General features: G+C 38.5%; 1 protein-coding gene across 2 annotated transcripts in view; it reads left to right on the top strand.

Moving 5' to 3' along the window:
* The window catches only part of PHKA1 (phosphorylase kinase regulatory subunit alpha 1), a gene marked incomplete at both ends in the record, with an annotated part of 144,083 nt that overhangs the window by 32,126 nt on the left and 91,846 nt on the right, over positions 1–20,111 (top strand). For both annotated transcript variants that reach the window (XM_084259310.1, XM_084259309.1), the window contains 4 exons: positions 573–695; positions 3,256–3,351; positions 4,200–4,307; positions 6,458–6,536. In XM_084259310.1, coding sequence (XP_084115436.1) covers positions 573–695; positions 3,256–3,351; positions 4,200–4,307; positions 6,458–6,536 — 406 coding nt within the window. The remainder of the gene's footprint in view (positions 1–572; positions 696–3,255; positions 3,352–4,199; positions 4,308–6,457; positions 6,537–20,111) is intronic.

Here is a 20,111-nt window from a genome sequence, read left to right as displayed (position 1 = left end):
CACAAACTTGTTCTTGATTTCTCTGTAGTATATCACTGTCACCAACCCCTGTATTTTCTTGAATTTCTTTTCCAATTCTAATTTCAACAATACTGTATCATCCTAATTCTTCTCTCTGTTGTTCCACCACTGAACTATAAGGGTTTACCAAGATTCTCTTTTTGGGTCATTTGTTGATTAATAAAGGGACTATATTTGTAACTTGCACTTCATGTGTCACCTCTGGATGATTCTGAAACCCTCATCTCTTGTGCTTCTTCTAAGCTTTCTATTTGTATGTGTTGCTACTACCTTAAACTTAACAAGTATAAAACCAAACTTAGCTTTATTGCAAATTAATCTCACTTCTTGATATACCTGCCTGTCATGTCATTACCCCAGTTCTACTGAGTCACTTCACAAAGTGCTTGCAAAGGGAGGGAGTATGTACATGTTTTACCTTCCTTGACTGCCTCCTCTAAAACAAGCTATCAGTAGTGAAAGGCTGTGTTGAACTAGCACAGCTTTTGGATAAGGATATAAATCTGATCTTGAAGTGATAAAATAAAACTTTGTTTACTGTGTTTTACCAGGATCCCAATCGTCTATACTATGAACCAGCTGAGCTGAAGTTGTTTGAAAACATTGAGTGTGAATGGCCATTGTTCTGGACATACTTTATCCTCGATGGGATATTCAGTGGCAATGCAGAGCAGGTAATGTGCTGGGGTACAGCTTTTCAGCAGAATGTTTTTGTTATATCCTCCTCTTTCAGTCAATGGCTGTTCCAATCCTGTGTACAAATGGAAGTCTTTCTGATAGGAAGGAGGCAGTTATCTTCTAGAGACTAGTAGCTGAGGGCATTATATTAAGAGTTGGGAGACCTAGATTCTTCTTTTCTTTTTCACACTTCACTGCTGACCGTTGAGTTGCCCAAGCATTGTGTTAACTTCTTTGGTTTCTCTATACAAACAGTAATAATAGTTTTACTCTTTTTATTGAAGAAGATAACTCTACAGTTCTTTTAATTTCACAGATAAAGACATTTTGTAAGTGAATGGTATAGTCAATTCAGTGACTATAATGAAACCTCTATGTTCCCCCCAAATCACCATGCTCTGCATATTTGAGAGATAAAAAATACAGGGTTTATTCAAAGTTCTCCTTGGAAATATCAGTAGGGCACTATGGGAAAATGGAATTAGGGATATAATATTTGAAAACTTGTCATGCAAAACCACTTTTTTCTAGAACCATTGCTTTTCTTTTTCTTTATAAAAAACTATTTATTTTTTAATTTTTGTGTAGAAGAACTGGGTTGTAGGCCAGAGGTGTGAGGATTTACCAGAGTAGGGAACAGAACAGGCAGATCTACTGAAATACACTGCTAAGGGCAGCCGTGGGCCAGATGGGAGAGGTCTTCTACCCCATATGTGGGTTAGATCCCTGGTCAGGGATCAAACTGAGGCTGTAGTGGTGAGAGTGCTGAGACAACCCCTAGGCCACCAGGTAGGCCCCAGAATCATTGCTTTGCAAAGGTCCTTCGTCTATTTCAAATCCTGTCCTTCTTTCAAAAAAAAATGCCTACAAAATTTATAATGAAATACAAAGGTGGAAAGAGAAATCCAGTGTCAGTGAATGCATTCCTTTGTGATAGGAACTACTTTCAGCTACAGCTGAAACTTATTTTACTTTTCACAAATGTAGTGGGTTCATCTTGACCTTAAGGAAACCATAACAACTGCTTGGAACATATTTTGTTTTGTGTGCTGTGATGGATGGTATTTGGTACATGGCTGGACTGGAACAAAATAAAAAGGAGTCTAGATCTAATATAGCAAAGTGAGCTCTTGATGAGCTTCTATAGTTGGAAGAGTGTGAACCAAGAAGTTTGGAACCATCAGGGCCCCCTCCTACCCCTGTAGAATCTATTGTTTCACTGGAACCAGTATATGTTTCAAAAGTACATTATGAAGAGAGACATTCCGCCCCATTCCCTCTGATAACAGGTATATTTTTTACTAAGTGCAGTATTTGTTTTTGCTGTGCTTTGCTAGAGTGTGTGTGTGTGTATTTATATATATATATATATCTGTGCATTGCTTGTGTGTGTGTGTGTGTGTGTGTATGGTTATTTATATTCCTCAGATAAATGAAACAATCCACTGTCTTTCACTTTCTGACTTATTTTAGTTAGTGTAATCACCTCAAGCACCATTCATTTTGTTCTAAAAGACGCTATTTCATCATTTTTAATAGCTGAGTAATATTCCATTGAGTATATATGCCACAACTTCTGGGTCACTTTATGCAGCCAGTGTACATCAGCAGCATATATGATCATGGTAATTGCAGTAATACTAGAGGTTTAGAGATTGCAATAAAGCTGCATTTACTTCAGAACTTCTAATATTTTAGATGGTCAACAGGGCTCATAATAGTTTAGTTCCTTCAGCATATTCTCCTCAAACAACGTGAAATATAGATCAATTTACTTTAAAAATTTAGGATTTAATTGTTTAGAAAAATAATTGCTTGATTCATTATGAAGCCATTTGTATTTACATTTAAGGACGTTGTAAAGTCATTAACCTTTTTGTAGTTTAAAGGGGAATAACAAATTGACATTAATATTTACAGCAATCTCTAAACCACCAATCTTTTAAAAACATTTTTACTGATCAAAATACACCAAAACAAAAGATTTTCAATATGACAATGGACTGCCTAATTCACATACTAACTTGCTCTATGCAGGGAGATTTCACAATCCAGGATCCAGAGCTATGTTGCTATAAGTAAGATTTTAACAAAGATTTAGTTTTCTAATAGGAACTAAACATACACTTAGTTGCATGATATATGCTAACTTCAAGTAAATATTGTTTAGTTTCTTTGTCAAGAGGGTTAAAACTGACTTAAGATTGCAGCCTTACAAAGCTTACTTGCCATTGACACACTACTTTTGATTGGGGAAACTTTTAGTGATCTTCCCACTTAGACCATGCACAATCTCCAAAGAAATATCCCTTGTGCCCAATTTAGAGTCAGGGATTTATACTTCACATTATTTAAATTCCTTAAAGTATGCAAAACTCCTAGCATGCTTTTTGGTCTACAATAAACATTTAGTAAATGCTACTTCCCTTCACTTTTTTACTTAAGTGAATGCATTCCTTTGTGATAGGAACTACTTTCAGCTACAGCTCTTGCCAAGATCCCCGCAAAGAACTCTCTATAAATGTTTCTCTCTCTCTCTCTCTCTCTTATCTATAGGTTCAAGAGTATAGAGAGGCTCTTGAAGCAGTCCTCATTAAGGGGAAAAATGGAGTACTGCTTCTGCCAGAGCTGTACAGTGTTCCTCCTGACAAGGTGAGCCTTGGACAGTGCCACAACTTGGAACTAGGAGAGGAGTCAAATAATTTTTTTAAATTTTTAAAAAAGATTTATTTATTTATAAATATAAGAACTGGGGTACAGGCCAGAGGTGTGGTGGTGAGAGGATTCATCAGAGACAGAGTGGGGAACAGAACAGGCAGACTGACTGAAGTACACTGCTGAGGGAAGCAGCGGGCGAGTCAGGAGAGGTCTACTGCGCCATGTGCGTAGCTCCCTGGTCAGCTGGGGATCAAAGTCATGCTGCAAAGGCTGCAGATAGCTTCATAGTGCTGTGCTTAACCCCTTGCACCACCAGGGAGGCCGCAGGAGTCAAATAATTTTTAATCTTATTTTAATATTCTAAAAGTTTCTATGTATAATAGAAATGTTATTTTATTCCTTTGAAAAGAAATTTTTAAGCACTCTCCATTCCACTGTTGCACTTTGAATCAAGGGTAAGAGCAAACTATTGCTCCTCTTCTCCATTATAAAAGTAAAATACATTAACTGTAGGAGAGATGCAGTTTTCCATAGTGGGAATGGGTGGAATAAGCTCCCAACATCATTTAGCAGCATCACCTGAGAGCTTGTTAGAAATGCAGCTTTCAGATCTTTTCCCTACTTACAAGATTAAATATGCCTTTGGACAAGATCCTTAAGTGATTTGTATGTGTGTGTAGATGGAGGAACACTGTCCTAGAGTATAGTCATAGTGCTTGACTTTTCAGTCCATGGGTTGTATGGCTGTTTTATAGGGCATGAATTACAATTCAGACTCAGCATTCTTGTTGTCTAGTATTTTAAACTTTCTGTTATCCCTTATGTGGCTTATTTTCTTTTAGGTTGATGAAGAATATCAAAATCCTCACACTGTGGACCGAGTCCCCATGGGCAAGTTACCTCATATGTGGGGTCAGTCTCTGTATATCTTAGGAAATTTAATGGCAGAGGTAAGGGGAAACTACAAGGCTCTTCTGTTCTTTCTCTGCCTTAGTTACCACAATAATCAGATTTATGAGTAGCTTCTTCAATCTCAAGGATATGTCTTTTGCTTTTTGTATTCAGCCTCAGTTATAGATTTTCCTCCAGTTCCTTAGTATGGGAGCATGGCCAATCCATGACAGAAGTTTTTCATCCTGGCAACCATATTCTTCCTGCTGTCTAAGATTCCCTACCTTGGCACTGTAGTTGGAGCTTTCTGGGATCAATCTCTAGAACTTTCCCTTTGAAAACGCCCTCTAGTGCCTTGTCTGGTGTCTGCAATTGTGATAGTAATGACTAATAATAGATTTAAGTGCCAACTTTTCCAAGCAACATAATGTTTCATTCTTTTTTTTCTTCTTTTATTCACTTTCTACTAAATTATTCAGTTATTTCATGTCTATATACATTGGGGTTACATTTTCACTCCTCCATGCATCACTCAGCCTCCACTAAACCTCCCATACCAATGCCCTAACTTCTTTCTTTCCTTATCCCCTCCTCATTACCCACTGTTGCCTCTGGTAACCAGTATGTTTTTGACTAAGTCTAAGATTTGCTTTTGCTGTACTTTGTCAGTATGGGTTTTTGGCATTTATAGGCCACAGACGAATGAGACCATTGAATCTCATTCACTTTCTGACTTAATTTCACTTAGCACAATCACCTCAAGCTAAAATGGATGTATTTTGTTCCAAAGAGCACTATTTCATCTCCTTTAATTGCTGTATATTCCACTGAGTATATATTACACAATTTCTTTATCTAGTCTTCTATTGATGGGCACGTAGATCAGGTCCATGTTTTGGCAATTGTGGACAGTGCTGCTATGAACAAAGGAGTACATAAGTCTTTTCATATTACAGTTTTCATATTATATGGGTAAGTACCTCACAGAGGTATTTATTTGGATATAAGAACTGAAACTGAATGTTTCATTCTGTAATTAAATAAACTGAAAAGATAATTATAGGTACCATGACATTATGGCAGGGAATATCATAGATTTTTGTTTGTTTTTTGGTATGTGTTCTTTAAATGTTCCTTATATCATGTTTGGTTGAATAGCTCATAATGGGTGTGGAGTAGTTGGGAATTTCTTATTTTACATCCAGCTTGTTTGTGACATTTTTCCCCTCCCCTTCCCAGAATAAAGTCTAAGTATTTACTTTATTTTATTTTATATATTTTTTACATCATTTTTCATTTTTTGCACAATGTATGCATTTTCATCTTGGTTATATTCCCCATACAATTCCCACCCCCCTTATTTTGACTCCTATCCCTCCTCTCCTCCCTTGAGCATGTAAGGAGAGGTCTCTTTCTTAAAGTTTTCCATGTTTACTGATAAATCTTTTTCCCCATTGTCATTTATTACAGCAAGTTATAACTTAGGCCCCTAGAGGATCTAGGGTGGTGCGAAGTATCCTTTCTAATTCAGACAAGCTGACCTGTTTATATATGACCATTTATTTTCTATAGCTATTTTTGTGTTTTGTTTTTCTTCTGTGACTGTTTGATTATCTTTGGTTGACATCAGTATGATCTAGTAAAAATGGGCAGAACAAATTGGTTCAGAATAATCCTTACCTAATGACTGTCTCCTTCAATTAGAATAAATTAAATGCTATGAAAAAAGGATGAGATGGATGGTAGTAAGGGCAAAATGGATGGTTTTAACCTATTTCATGAAGGACAGAAACTCAAGTCAAATGATATCTGCTGAGCAGAAAGCATAACCGACACACAAATAAATGAGAAACAGGGCTAATGACTTAAGTTGTGAGTTACTAGCATTGTGGTCTGGTTGTATAATCATGTACATCCAGAGAAAGTGGAAGTATAAGTAGAAAACATTGTTTATTTATAATTTATATCCCATCTATTTCCAAAACACAATTTGTTTGGCAGTCAGTAGAAATTAACTTTAGATGAAATTAATTTGGATGTGAATTCAGGAAGTTTAGACATTTTCATATAGTGAAAATATTTGTTTCCATTCCACCCCTGCCTCTTACACATTGTGGTATAGGGTTATAGCATTAGTATATAGTTTCTTCTCAAACATTAACTTATTTCTTGAGATATAATAATCTACATTTTTATGGTTCTTCTTTAGGGGTTTTTAGCTCCTGGAGAAATTGATCCCCTGAATCGTAGGTTTTCTACTGTACCAAAGCCAGATGTTGTGGTTCAAGGTATGTATTTTATTCCCAACAGCACTAACGTATTTTTCAATATTAATTCCCTTTTTTATTTTTTACATAAGATATTTTATTTTTTAATTTTTTTCTATATGAATTCTTTCCCCTCCTTTTTTTGAGGTAACATCACCTTTTAATTCTGATCATTTCAGGGAATTATAGGTGTGGTTAGGGGCCAGAGATTTTTGGACCAGTATATGATAACTTTATTTGTTATTGTCTATGTTAGTCTTCGCAAAGTATAGAATATTTGGTTCTCTTTGGTTACAAAATTGCTATTACACTTGATCATGAACAAATGTTTTAATGAATGATTAAGCACTTTTTATTTTTATCATCATAATACAGAAGTCCCCTTTTTATCTCTGCTTTCTTTCTTCTTTTTTTTTTTTGTATTGAGGTAACATTAGTTTATAACACTGTGTATGTAGGTTCCAAGATTACATTTTCTAACCATTCCCACCACCAAATGTCCACTCACTATCCACCATCAACTAATCTACTCTTACCCAATCTTCCCTACTTCTTACCTTCTGGTAACCTCCATTTTATTATGGTCAGTGTCTGAATTTGTTTTCACTTTTGCTTTCTTTATATTCTACAAATATGTGAAATCATATGGCATTTGTCTTTTTCCTTCTGACTTATTTCATTTAGCATAATGATAACGTAATTGCAGTTTTCAGGCCTAGTCTCCCAGCCAGGAATGGATCCCAGGCTGCAGGGGCAGCGCTGAGTCCCCGCCATTAGACCACCACAGGTTGGTGTCTCACAGAGCTGCAGCAGGAACTTTGCTGATGCTCAGGCAAGCAAGCGAGATGAGGCAAATTTGTTTAGAGAAAGAAAAAGTTTATTAAGGTGAAAAGGACTCTCAGGCGGGTGGAACCAGTCCAGAGAGTGGCAAGGGAGCTGTTGTGGGCCTATGTCTAGAGGTATTTAACCATTTTTTTCCCCTATCTTAGAGTTTACCCCCCCCATCCAAGGTCTTATTTTTTTTAAGTTTTACTCTTTTTGTTTAATTCTCCTGGACTCTCTGACCTCATCTCTGGACTGTTTTGGTTACTGTCCTTATCTCAGAAGCCTGTTTAACTCTCCCAAAGTCCCTACCTGTATTGTCATTGAAGCTGTCTACTTAACCCATCTATGGATGGAGCCCCTAACTGCTGTTAGGACAGAGGGCCTCAATCTGATCAGTAACTGCTTTCTGTTGAACATGGGCAACGTGGGGAAGCAGCCAGGGCTCCATCGCAAAGTGAAGCTCTAAGGGACCTCAGAAGGACAGTAGAAGCCTTTAGGCGAGAGGAAATGATTTTGATGAGGGTGTTGAGGATGCAAGGCCCAAACAAGAGAACAATAAAGAAAATTAGTAAGGGAATGAGAAAAGAGAGCAACCAGGGCAGAAGTTGTTTTTTTATAGAGGCAAAGATTATTTGTAGTCAACTAGGCCATGTTCTGTCTGTCTTTTAAGGTCATTTATAATACAGATATTTTTTAATACCTTTAAGGTTTTTTTTTTAAAGATTTATTTATTTATTTATACAAGCACTGGCTACAGTCAGAAGCGCAGAAGGGTGAGAGAATTCACCAGAGCCAGAGGGGAAAGCAGAGCAGGCAGACTGATGAAGTACACTGCTGAGGAGAGCAGTGGGCAGCAGGAGAGGTCTGCGCACCATGTGGGACCCTTGCCCGGCAGCCAGGGATTGAACCTGTGCTGCAGAGGCTGCGGGCAGCTTCGCAACCCAGCGCTCAACCGCTGTGCCACCGGGGAGGCCCCCTTTAAGGTTTTTTTTATTTCACTAGAAGTGTTAATTAAAAAAAAACTTATTTAAGAGGGCACACAAACTCCCCCAGCCTTGGCCATGAGCACGGTAGCAGGGCTATACAGTGTCCTGGCTCAGGCTGGCCATTAGTGCGGGAGATAGTTGACTAGTAGGCTAGTCTAAAGAATTGGAGCAAGGCAGAGTAAGTGGCCCTTTATTCACCAAAAAAAGTGATATTTTTTTTTGTCTGTCACTTTTAGGGTCATCTGAGCCTTGTTTCACCTAGGCTTCTTTAGAAAACATTTTTTTTTCCCAGTACCTGATTCTTTATAGTCAGAGGCAGCTGATGGTTAAGCCTGTCCTCCCATCTTGGCCTGTGGTTTGGGCTGATCCCCTCTCTTGGAGAGTAGAACAGTCCCTCTTTTGGTGCCCCATGTGATGGCATTGAGAACATGGCCCTGGGGCTGGCTTTTTCAGACACTTATTTTTGCCTTCAGACCCACTTTTGCTTTGCCTTCAGACTTTTAAGCCTTTCTTTTGCTTTTAAATTTTTTTTCCTCCTCTCAGACCTTTAACACTGGCTTTAACACTTTTCTTTACTTTGCTTTTAGAACCTTTAAAATATTTATTTTACTACATTATTTACACTTTTGTATCAAGGAGGTTTTTAATTAGGTAGAAGTTAAAATCCTTATATACAGAATAAGTGTCCAATTTTAACCATCACCAAAAAGCTGGGGCCCAAGACCAAAACAATTTTAAAGACAAGTCATTTTACTAACTTTTTTAGATAAGAAAACATTTTGAGTTTGTATTTTTAAGAAAATATCCCTTGGTTTTATATTGTTTTTGTTCTAGCTTACTAAGGCCAAGCATATTAGGGACCATGTATGGGAAGACAGGAGAAGAGGTAGATTAAGATATTTTTTTAAGTTTGTCTATTCCTAGACTTTTATCAGAAATTTGAGGTTTGGAATATAGTTTAAAGAAAGAAAAAAAATAAAGTTATATTCTTACTTTATAGTTTTTGTCAGATTAATTAGTTTAAATAAGAAACTAAACTTTTATAGGTCCAATAAGCAATCTAGAAGTTTTTACTTAACCAATAAGCATCCTGTATAGCTGGTTAGTAAATCCAAGGTAACTCAGCAGTTTTTACTTTAAACAATCTAGACTTTAAGATTAGGAAACACAGGGAAATAGAATTTTTTACCCATGTAATGGACTAGAACAGTGTCTCAAGGTGGACAAAAGGAGAGTGTAGTTTTCCCACAGCTGGAAGGCAGCAGAGATATTTCAATAATTTTAGCACTGGTGCAAAGGTCCAGGCAGCTGCTTGTTGATACCAGAGGCACCCCCCCCCCAAGCCAGTTGCAGTGGGTCCCTTTTTTAGTTCCCAGCATTTTATCCTTTACCTTGGCCATGGCAAAAGAGGTTTAGCTGGAGAAGGGTGTTACAGGTGAGGATGCCATTTATGGGGCAGATTTTTGTACTGGGTCCAGGCAGTATTTAAAGATTAAAACTAGTATTTAAAGATTAAGACTAGAGCCTGGACCAAATTTGTCTAGTTTTTAAGAATGTCAAGGGCAAATTCTGTGGAATTAAGAGAGAACATTTTATGATCTCTGCAGCAGTAAAAGGAAAGTACCCACAAGGACAGCACAAAGCCAAAGCAGAGGCATCCCCAGAGCTGAGTCTGAGGCCCTCCCATCCAACGAGGACCATATACCATGGCCCTATGTCAAGACCCGGGTCTGAGTGACTTACCAACTGTTGAGCAGAGGTCTAGGAGCTGGGTCACCATGCAAAGCAATGTAGACTTGGTTGCTGGCAAGAGGGAGAGGCAAGAGGAGGGAAGTGAACCCCCACATCTCAGCTATGGTGAGCTGTCCAATGTATGGGTACCTTATTGAAATATACGGCTAAGAGAAGCAGCAGGTGAGACAGGAGAAGTTTGCACCTGAAAATTGGTCTTAACTCTGATGTAGGAGAGAGCCATACCCTTTTTTAAGACAAATGAGGAAGCCCCCCTCTGCAACGAGGAAAGAAGGCAGGTGTTCAGCACCACCTTCTTTCTAGTGGTGGTGTCCCTCCTTTTAACCTTGGAGCTCTAACTGTGAGTGATGAACAGTCTCCTCCCCCGGGGGTCTACTGGACTTAATCACTCCTGTTACTAGTGTGACCCGAATACAACAAGCTTATTGTAAGCCACTCTCCTCATCTGATGAAAGAGTCCCTGAACACACCTGAAGAGTAGAGACTGAACACAAGCCCACAGACAAGGTACTGGGACCTAATTTCTTTTTCTTTTTCTTTTTTTTTTTTTCAGAGATTTATTTACTTATTTATACAAGCACTGGGTACAGTCAGAAGCACGGGAGGGTGAGAATTCACTAGAGCCAGAGCGGGGAGCAGAACAGGCAGACTGATGAAATACACTGCTGAGGGGAACAGCGGGCGCGGCAGGAGAGGTCTGCGCGCCATGTGGGACCCTTGCTGGTGGCCGGGGATCAAACCGGCGCTGCAGAGGCTGTGGGCAGCTTCGCAGCGCAGTGCTCAACCGCTGCGCCACCAGGGAGGCCCGGGACCTAATTTCTAATGATGCCCATTTACCAGACAACAAAAGTCATTTTCAAAGTGATAGCTCTTGAACTGGCAGTAGCCCAGGGCCTGATATTTACTTGTCTTAAACTCCCTTTCGTAAAACTGCCACGAGACAAATTTATATAAAAAGTGTAATCTATCAGCTGGAGCTAGGATTTGGGGCAAACCTATACAAATCAAAAAAGTGGCGCATCCCTGTCAAAATATGAAACCCAACCTCTTCTGTCTGTGCCTACTGGCAGGGTCAAAGCAGACACCAGGGGAAAGGCTCCCAGGGATGTCTCAAGATTTTTATAAGAACATTTTGTACCTTATGACTTATAAGTTGCCTTGATTGAAGCTGTAAGAAGTCTGCCTTATAGGGGGAGGGACCAAGAAGGTTAAAGTCCTTTTTTAAATAGTCAGGCCTCCGTGCCTCTCACCTAGGTGCTGGCTTAGCATAACGCTTTGTCTGCCTCATTGGACCTCCTGGATGTCCATGGTTTCAAGGGCCACAGCTCGGTTGTCCTGAGTACCCTCGGAGTCCACAGATGATAGAGAAAAGTGTGGAATCAGTGACAGGAGAATCCCCACATTCCCTTCAGTGAGTGTAGCATCAGGAAGCCCTGCCAGCTGAGAAACCTTTCACCCAAGACTTTAAGAATGGTTGTCTCATGCTAGTCGTTTTTACCTTGCTAATGGGTGACCAGTAATTTTGCAGCAACATAAAGGACAGAGAGAAAGTTTGTGAAATGTCTACAGCCTATCTGAAGCCCCACAGGTAACAGCGAAGTAAATCAGTAGCACTGGAAGAGAGAGTGAGAAAGATAGATAGGAGAGAGAGAGAGAGAGAAAGGGAACAAGGAAAGATAAAGGGACCCATTTAAATAATTCTAACAGGTATATGATGCCAGGGTGGGGTTCTGTGTTGGATCCTGTGTGGTGCTTAGTGATAAATGACTTTCCCAACTGTCACATTGGGACCATTCATGCTCTGCTGGGTCTTGGCAACTCCTGCCTGCTGAGGGTAGGGGAGGATGGCCTGGGCTGCTGGGAGATCAGTCCCTTATGTGCAGCTCCTCAATGGCCGCTAGATAATGTATGTGCCTAGCTTTTCAGAGACCATAGTCTCTCATACAACAACCAGACTTTATTTTTTCAACTGGCAGATGGGCTAGTCCCCTTATCTGGTCTGGTTACCACTTTATCCTCCCACAGGAGTCTTTAAGGCAGTTGCCTTTTGGCATTTATTGACCATCCTGTGTCCTTTTTGTGGCCACTTTGATGGCTCTGAAAGAAAGAAAATGTTTAGCAAGGCAAACATAGGACAAGATGAGAGTAGTGAAAAAAATTTGCACCTCTCTGTTCACGTACCTTAAATCTTGCAAAATCCTAGACAGTGAGTCCCAGAGCAAGTTAGGATTAAGTAGGCAACTTCAGGAACAGAGCAGGCAGGGACTTTGGTTGACTTAAAAAGGCTTCTGAGATAAGGACGGTAAATTCTAAAAAGTGCTAATAAAGACCCTCCCGACTCACCATTTTAAAGTAGGTACCCTAGACTGCGTGGAGCTGGGAAAGGGCTGCCCCACAGCCAGAGGTGAGCTGAAAAGCCCCCACAAGCCAGGCCTCATTTGGCTACCATTTGGAGCCTAGACGGGCATCCAGCAATTTGGAGCCCAGAGGGCGATTCTGACACCACAGGGCAGTCTGTAGGACCACAAGACCCACATTGAATTAAACAAATACGGAAGGGGGAGATTCTCTGTGACAGTGACCACTAACATATTCATAGTACTACTGCCGTACTGGAATTCTGGCATAATGTTTTTTGACTCAACTGTACCACTAGTTTCCGAGATCCCAGAAAGAGCACACGGAAAAGATGCTGGCCATTACTAGCGACACAGTGTTCCAACGCATAGGACAAATTAGAAAACAAGCAGCAGGAAGAAGAAAAATGACAAACAACCAAGCAAGTCCTCAGGGAAAAGACACGCCACAAAAAGAAAATCACCCACCAGAATGCAACAACAGTGACGTGGAAGAACTTCTGAGCTTTCCAGAAAGAGAATTTAAAATTGCCATGATTAAAATCTAACAGAAATTATAAAGGAAAACAATGACAAGGGGAAAATAATCAACGATCAGAAGAATAAAATTGAGTCCCTAAAGAGGGAAGTGAAAGAAATGCAGGAGATCAAAGGATTAATGGAGGAGCTAAAGAACTCTGGGAAAAGCAGTGAAAGCAGAATAGATGAAATGGAAGAATGAATAAGTACTCTTGAAGACACAAATAAAAAGAACAAAAACAGTAAAGGAAAGAGAAGTACGAATGAAAAAGACTGAAGAAAGACTTTGGGAACTATATGACTCCATGAGGAAAGGAAATATAAGTGTTACAGGAATCCCAGAAGGAGAGGAGAGAGACATAGGAACAGGGAAAATATTCAAGGAAATAATGAAGAGAACTTCCCAAACATGAAGAAGGAGCTGGAGATAGACATACAAGAAGCAAGAAGAACCCCAGACTTCCATGATGAAAGGAAATATACAGCAAGACACATAATAGTAAAGCTCCCAAGAATCCAAGACAAGGAAAAAATAATAAAGCTGATGAGGGAAGAAACATATAACATACAAAGGACAACCAATCAGACTGACATCAAATTTCTCCAAAGAAACAGTATGGGCAAGGAGAGAGTGAAGTGACATAGTCAACAAACTCCAAGACAACAAATGCCAACCAAGAATACTCTATCCCGCAAAGCTATCCTCTATGAAAAAAGAATAAGGACCTTCCCAGACAAACAGAAACTCTGTAGTATTCTCACAACTAAACCCCCACTCCAAAAAGTACTACAAGGAGTCCGAAAGCCAGAACCAAAAAGAGGGATCAATAAGAACAAAACAAGACCAAAAAATTGATTAAAAAGTAAAATCAGAGAAAAGTCATACAAAATAGCAAATACAAATGCTAACATACCAATATTAACTCTAAATGTAAACAGACTAAATCCTTCAATAAAAAGACAGAGTCACAGACTGGATAAAGAAACAAAACCCGGGCCTCCCCAGTGGCGCAGCGGTTGAGCGCTGGGTTGCGAGGCTGCCCGCGGCCTCTGCAGCGCCGGTTCGATCCCCGGCTGCTCTCCGGCCACCAGAGGAGGGTCCCGCATGGCGCGCAGGCCTCTCCTGCCGCCCGCTGCTCCCCTCAGCAGTGTGCTTCGGTCCTTCTGCCTGCTCTGCTCCCCGCTCTGGCTCTGGTGAATTCTCTCGCCCTCCTGTCCTTCTGACTGTACCCAGTGCTTGTATAAATGAATGAATAAATAAATAAATCTTTAAAAAAATAAAAACACTTGAAAAAAAAAAGAAACAAAACCAAACCTTTTGCTGCCTCCAGGAAACATTTAACTACAAAAAATAAAAATAGACTCAAAGGTAAAGGATGGAAAACAATCCTACAAAACAAATGGACCAAAAAAGAAGGCAGGAACAGATACACTTATATCAGATAAAACAGATTTCAATCTCAAAAAGATAAAAAGAGACCCCAACAGTCACTGCATTATGATCAAGGGGACAATACTTCAAAAAGAAATAACACTCATTAACATATGCTCACCAAATGAAGGAACACCAAAATATGTCAGACAACTATTGTCATCTCTGAAAACAGACATCAGAGGAAACACATATGTAGTAGGAGACTTTAACACACCACTATCAACAATGGATAGATCAAGGACACAAAAATTAAGACAGGACACTAAAGCTCTAAATAAGGATCTAGAGCTCATGGGCTTAACAGACATCTATAGAACACTAAATTCAAAAAAATCTGAGTACACATTTTGTCAAGTGCACATGGATCATTCTCCAGGATCAATCACATACTGGGACACAAGACAAACATCAACAGATACACCAAGATTGAAATAATATCAACCATCTTCTCTGACCATGAAGGCATCTAACTAGAAATAAACCATAAAAAGAAGGCAAGGAACTCTCCTACCTCATGGAGATTGAAACCCACACTACTGGAGGACCACTGGACTAATGAGTAGATCAAGGAAGAAATTTAAAAATACTTTTCAGTTGAATGACAAAGAGGACACCAATTTCCTAAATGTATGGGATGCAGCAAAAGCAGTAATGAGAGGAAAATATATAGCAATAGAGGCTCACATCAAGAAACAAGAAAGCGCTCAAAGAAACAACCTAATCTCACAGCTCAAAGAACTAGAAAAAGAACAACAAGAAAAAAAACCTTAAACAGGAGAAGAAAAGAAATAAAAAATCAAAGCAGAAATAAACTAATAAAACAATCCAAAAGATCAATGAAACCAGAAGTTGGTTCTTTGGAAAAATAAATATAATAGACAAACCCCTAGCCAGGCTGACAAAGGAAAAATGGGGAAAAGCACAAATAAATACGATCACAAATGAAAAAGGAGAAATCACAACAGACACAGCAGAAATCAAACGAATAATCAGAAACTACTATGAACAGTTATATGCAAACAAGCTCAACAATCTAGAAGAGATGGACAAATTCCTACAACTCCACATCACCCAAAGCTAGATAAAGAAGAAATAGAACACCTAAACAGACCAATTACAAGTAGTGAAATTGAAATGGTAATCAAAACCCTCCCCAAAAACAAAAGCCCAGGACCTGATGGATTTACAAATGAATTCTACCAAACATTCAGAAACGAATTAGTGCCTGTCTTTCACAAACTCTTTCAAAAAATTGAGAAGGAAGGGATAATACCAAACACGTTCTATGAAGCCAACATTATGTTAATACCAAACCTGAACAAGGACAACACAAAAAAAGAAAACTGCAGGCCAATCTCTCTAATGAAAACTGATGCAAAAATCCTCAGTAATCCAACAATGTATCCATAAGATAATTCACCACAACCAAGCGGGATTTATTCCAGGGACATAAGAATGGTTCAACATCCAAAAATCAATCAGTGTTATCCAACACATCAACAAGAACAAATATAAAAACCATATGATAATATCAATAGATGCTGAGAAAGCTTTCGACAAAGTGCAACACCCATTTATGATAAAAGCCCTTGAAATTCTCGGGATACAAGGAACATACCTCAACATCATAAAGGCCATATATGACAAGCCAACAGCCAGTATCATTCTCAATGGCGAAAAGCTGAAAGCATTTCCATTAAGATCTGGAACAAGACAAGGATGTCCACTCTCACCACTGCTTTTCAATACAATTCTGGAAGTCCTAGCCAGAACAATAAGACAAGAGAAAGACATTCAAGGAATCCAGATAGGGAAGGAAGAAGTCAAACTATCATTATTCGCAGATGATATGATAATATATATATAGAACCCCAAAAACTCCACAGAAAAACTAATTCAACTAACCAATCAGTTTGGTAAAGTGGCAGGATACAAAATCAACATGCAGAAGTCAGTAGCCTTCCTATACACAAACAATAAATCTGAAGAAGAAGAAATAAAAAAAATCCCTTTTATTATTGAACCAAAAAAAATCAAATACTTGGGAATAAACCTAACAAAAGAGGTAAAGGACGTATATAAAGAAAACTATGAAACACTGTTAAAAGTAATAAAAGACACAAAGAAATGGAAAGACATCCCCTGCTCATGGATTGGAAGAATAAACATTATTAAAATGGCCATCCTACCAAAAGCAATATACAGATTCAATGATATTCCAATAAAAATTTCAATGACATTTTTCAAAGAAATAGAACAATTATTGATGAAATTCATAGGGAATCACCAAAACCCCCGAATAGCCAAAGCTCTCCTGAATAAAAAAAAGAAGGGAATGGAGGCACCACACTCCCAGTTTTTAAAGTATAAAACAAAGCCATAATAATCAAAACTGCATGATATTGGAACAAGAACAGACACACAGGTCAACGGAACCAAATGGATAATCCAGAAATCAGACCACAGATTTATGGTCAACTAATCTTTGACAAAGGAGCGAGCAAAGAATATGCACTGGAGCAAAGAAGTTTGTTCAATAAATGGTGCTGGGAAAACCAGGTCACCACATGCAAAAGAATGAAGCTTGAATTTTTCTATTTCATTCTGGCTTATTTCGCTGAGCAAGAAAAATACCGGATGGGCTCACTCATAGCAGGAATCTAGAAAATCTAAATAAGGGACCAGGAAAAAGAATAACTATAAGAAAGAAAAAATCAAAATCAACAAACAACTATGAACCAGAGACACACTATGGGGGTGGGGTGGGGAAAGGAGAGATTGGGGTCAAAATAAGGGGATTGCAATTGTGTGGGGAATATAAAAATAAAATTAAAAAAAAATGAAGCTTGACTACTACCTCACACCATGCACAAAAACCCACTCAAAATGGATTAAAGAACTAGACATAAGACCTGAAACCATAAAATATATAGAAGGAAATATAGGAAAAGACTACATGACATGCACCTGAAAAACATCTTTACAGACTTATCACCCAAAGCAGTGATAGTGAAGGCAAAGATAAACAGCTGGGACTACATCAAATTAAAAAGCTTCTGCACAGCAAAAGAGACAATAACCAAAACAAATTTTCTCCCCACCAACTGGGAGAAAATTTTTTTTTTAAGTTGTAATTTTATTTTATTTTTATTTTATTTTTTTATTAAATTTTATTTTTATATTCCCCCATACAATTGCAAATGCCCCATTCTGACCCCAATCCTTCCCCTCCCGCCCCCCACCCCCCAAAAAGTGTCTCTGGTTCATAGTTTTTTGTTGATTTTGATTTTCACTTTCTTATATTCATTTTCCTGGTCCCTTATTTAAGTTTTCTAGATTCCTGCTATGAGTGAGACCATCCGGTATTTTTCTTTTTCTTTTTGGCTTATTTCGCTGAGCATGATCCCTTCCAGCGCCATCCATGTTGCTGCAAATTGCATGTGTTTATCTTTTTTGAATGCTGAGTAATATTCCATGGTATATATGTACCACATCTTCTTGATCCAGTCATCTATTTTTGGGCATTTGGGCTGTTTCCAAAGCTTAGCTATTGTAAACAGTGCTGCTATAAACATAGGGGTGCAGGTGCTCTTTGGAATTGATGTTTCTGTGTCCTTTGGGTAAATACCTAGGAGTGGAATTGCTGGATCATATGGAAGCTCTATGTTTAGTAGGTCCAGAAATCTCCACACAGCTCTCCATAGTGGTTGGACCTGTTTGCACTCCCACCAACAGTGCAGGAGAGTTTCTTTTTCTCCACGTCCTCGCCAACATTTGTTGTTGCTAGTTTTTTTAATATGTGCCATTCTCACTGGTGTGAGATGGTATCTCATGGTAGTTTTGATTTGCATTTCCCTGATGACAAGTGATGTTGAACATTTTTTCATATGTCTGTTGGCCATTTGCATTTCCTCTTCAGAGAAGTTTCTTTTTAGCTCTTCTGCCCATTTTTTGACTGGGTTATTTTCTTTGTTGTTGCTGAGTCTCATCAGCTCTTTGCAGATTTTTGTGATCAGTCCTTTATCATTAGTGTTGGGTGCAAAAATGTTCTCCCAGTTGGTGGGGTTTCTCTTTGTTTTTGTTATTGTCTCTTTTGCTGTGCAGAAGCTCTTTAATTTGATGTAGTCCCATCTGTTTATCTTTGTCTTCACTATCACTGCTTTGGGTGATGTGTCTGTAAAGATGTCTTTGATGTGCAAATCACGTAGTGTTTCGCCTGTATTTCCTTCTATGTATTTTATGGTTTCAGGTCTTATGTCTAGTTCTTTAATCCATTTTGAGTTGATTTTTGTGTATGGTGTGAGGTAGTGGTCAAGCTTCATTCTTTTGCATGTAGCGACCCAGTTTTCCCAGCACCATTTATTGAACAAACTTTCTTTGCTCCAATGCATAGTCTTTGCTCCTTTGTCAAAGATTAGTTGAACATAAATCTGTGGGTTTATTTCTGGATTTTCTATTCGATTCCATTGGTCTGTATATCTGTTCTTGTTCCAATACCATGCAGTTTTGATGATTATGGCTTTGTAGTATAGTTTGAAGTCTGGGAGTGTGATGCCTCCATTTCCTTCTTTTTTTTTCAGTAGAGCTTTGGCTATTCGGGGTTTTTGGTGATTCCATATGAATTTCATCAATAATTGTTCTATTTCTTTGAAGAATGCCATTGAGATTTTGATTGGAATAGCATTGAATCTGTATATTGCTTTTGGTAGGATGGCCATTTTAATAATGTTTATTCTTCCAATCCATGAGCAGGGGATGTCTTTCCATTTCTTTGTGTCTTCTTCTATTTCTTTTAACAGTGTTTTATAGTTTTCTTTGTATAGGTCCTTTACCTCTTTTGTTAGATTTATTCCCAAATATTTGATTTTTTTTGTTTCGATAATAAAAGGGGTGGTTTTTTTGATTTCTTCTTCTTCAGATTTATTGTTTGTGTATAGGAAGGCTACTGACTTTTGTGTGTTGATTTTGTATCCTGCCACTTTACTGAACTGATTGATGAGTTGAATTAGTTTTTCTGTGGAGATTTTGGGGTTCTCTATGTATATTATCATATCATCTGCAAATAGTGATAGTTTGACTTCTTTTCCTATTTGGATTCCTTGGATGTCTTTCTCTTGTCTTATTGCTCTGGCTAGGACTTCCAGTATTATATTGAAAAGCAGTGGTGAGAGTGGACATCCTTGTCTTGTTCCAGATCTTAATGGAATTGCTTTCAGCTTTTCACCATTGAGAATGATACTGGCTGTTGGCTTGTCATAGATGGCCTTTATGATGTTGAGGTATGTTCCTTGTATCCCAAGAATTTCAAGGGCTTTTATCATGAATGCGTGTTGCACTTTGTCGAAAGCTTTCTCAGCATCTATTGATATTATCATATGGTTTTTATATTTCTTTTTGTTGATGTGTTGGATAACGTTGATTGATTTTCTGATGTTAAACCATCCTTGTGTCCCTGGAATGAATCCTACTTGGTCGTGGTGAATTATCTTATGGATACATTGTTGGATTCTGATAGCTAAAATTTTATTGAGGATTTTTGCATCAGTGTTCATTAGGGAGATTGGCCTATAGTTTTCCTTTTTTGTGTTGTCCTTGTTTGGTTTTGGTATTAGTGTAATGTTGGCTTCATAGAACGTGTTTGGTATTGTCCCTTCCTTCTCAATTTTTTGGAAGAGTTTGTGAAGGATGGGCACTAATTCGTCTCTGAATGTTTGGTAGAATT

The sequence above is a fragment of the Talpa europaea genome (genome assembly GCF_964194135.1).
Source record: "Talpa europaea genome assembly, chromosome: X".
Taxonomy (NCBI): Eukaryota; Metazoa; Chordata; class Mammalia; order Eulipotyphla; family Talpidae; genus Talpa; species Talpa europaea.
This window is presented reverse-complemented; position numbering and strand designations above follow the sequence as displayed.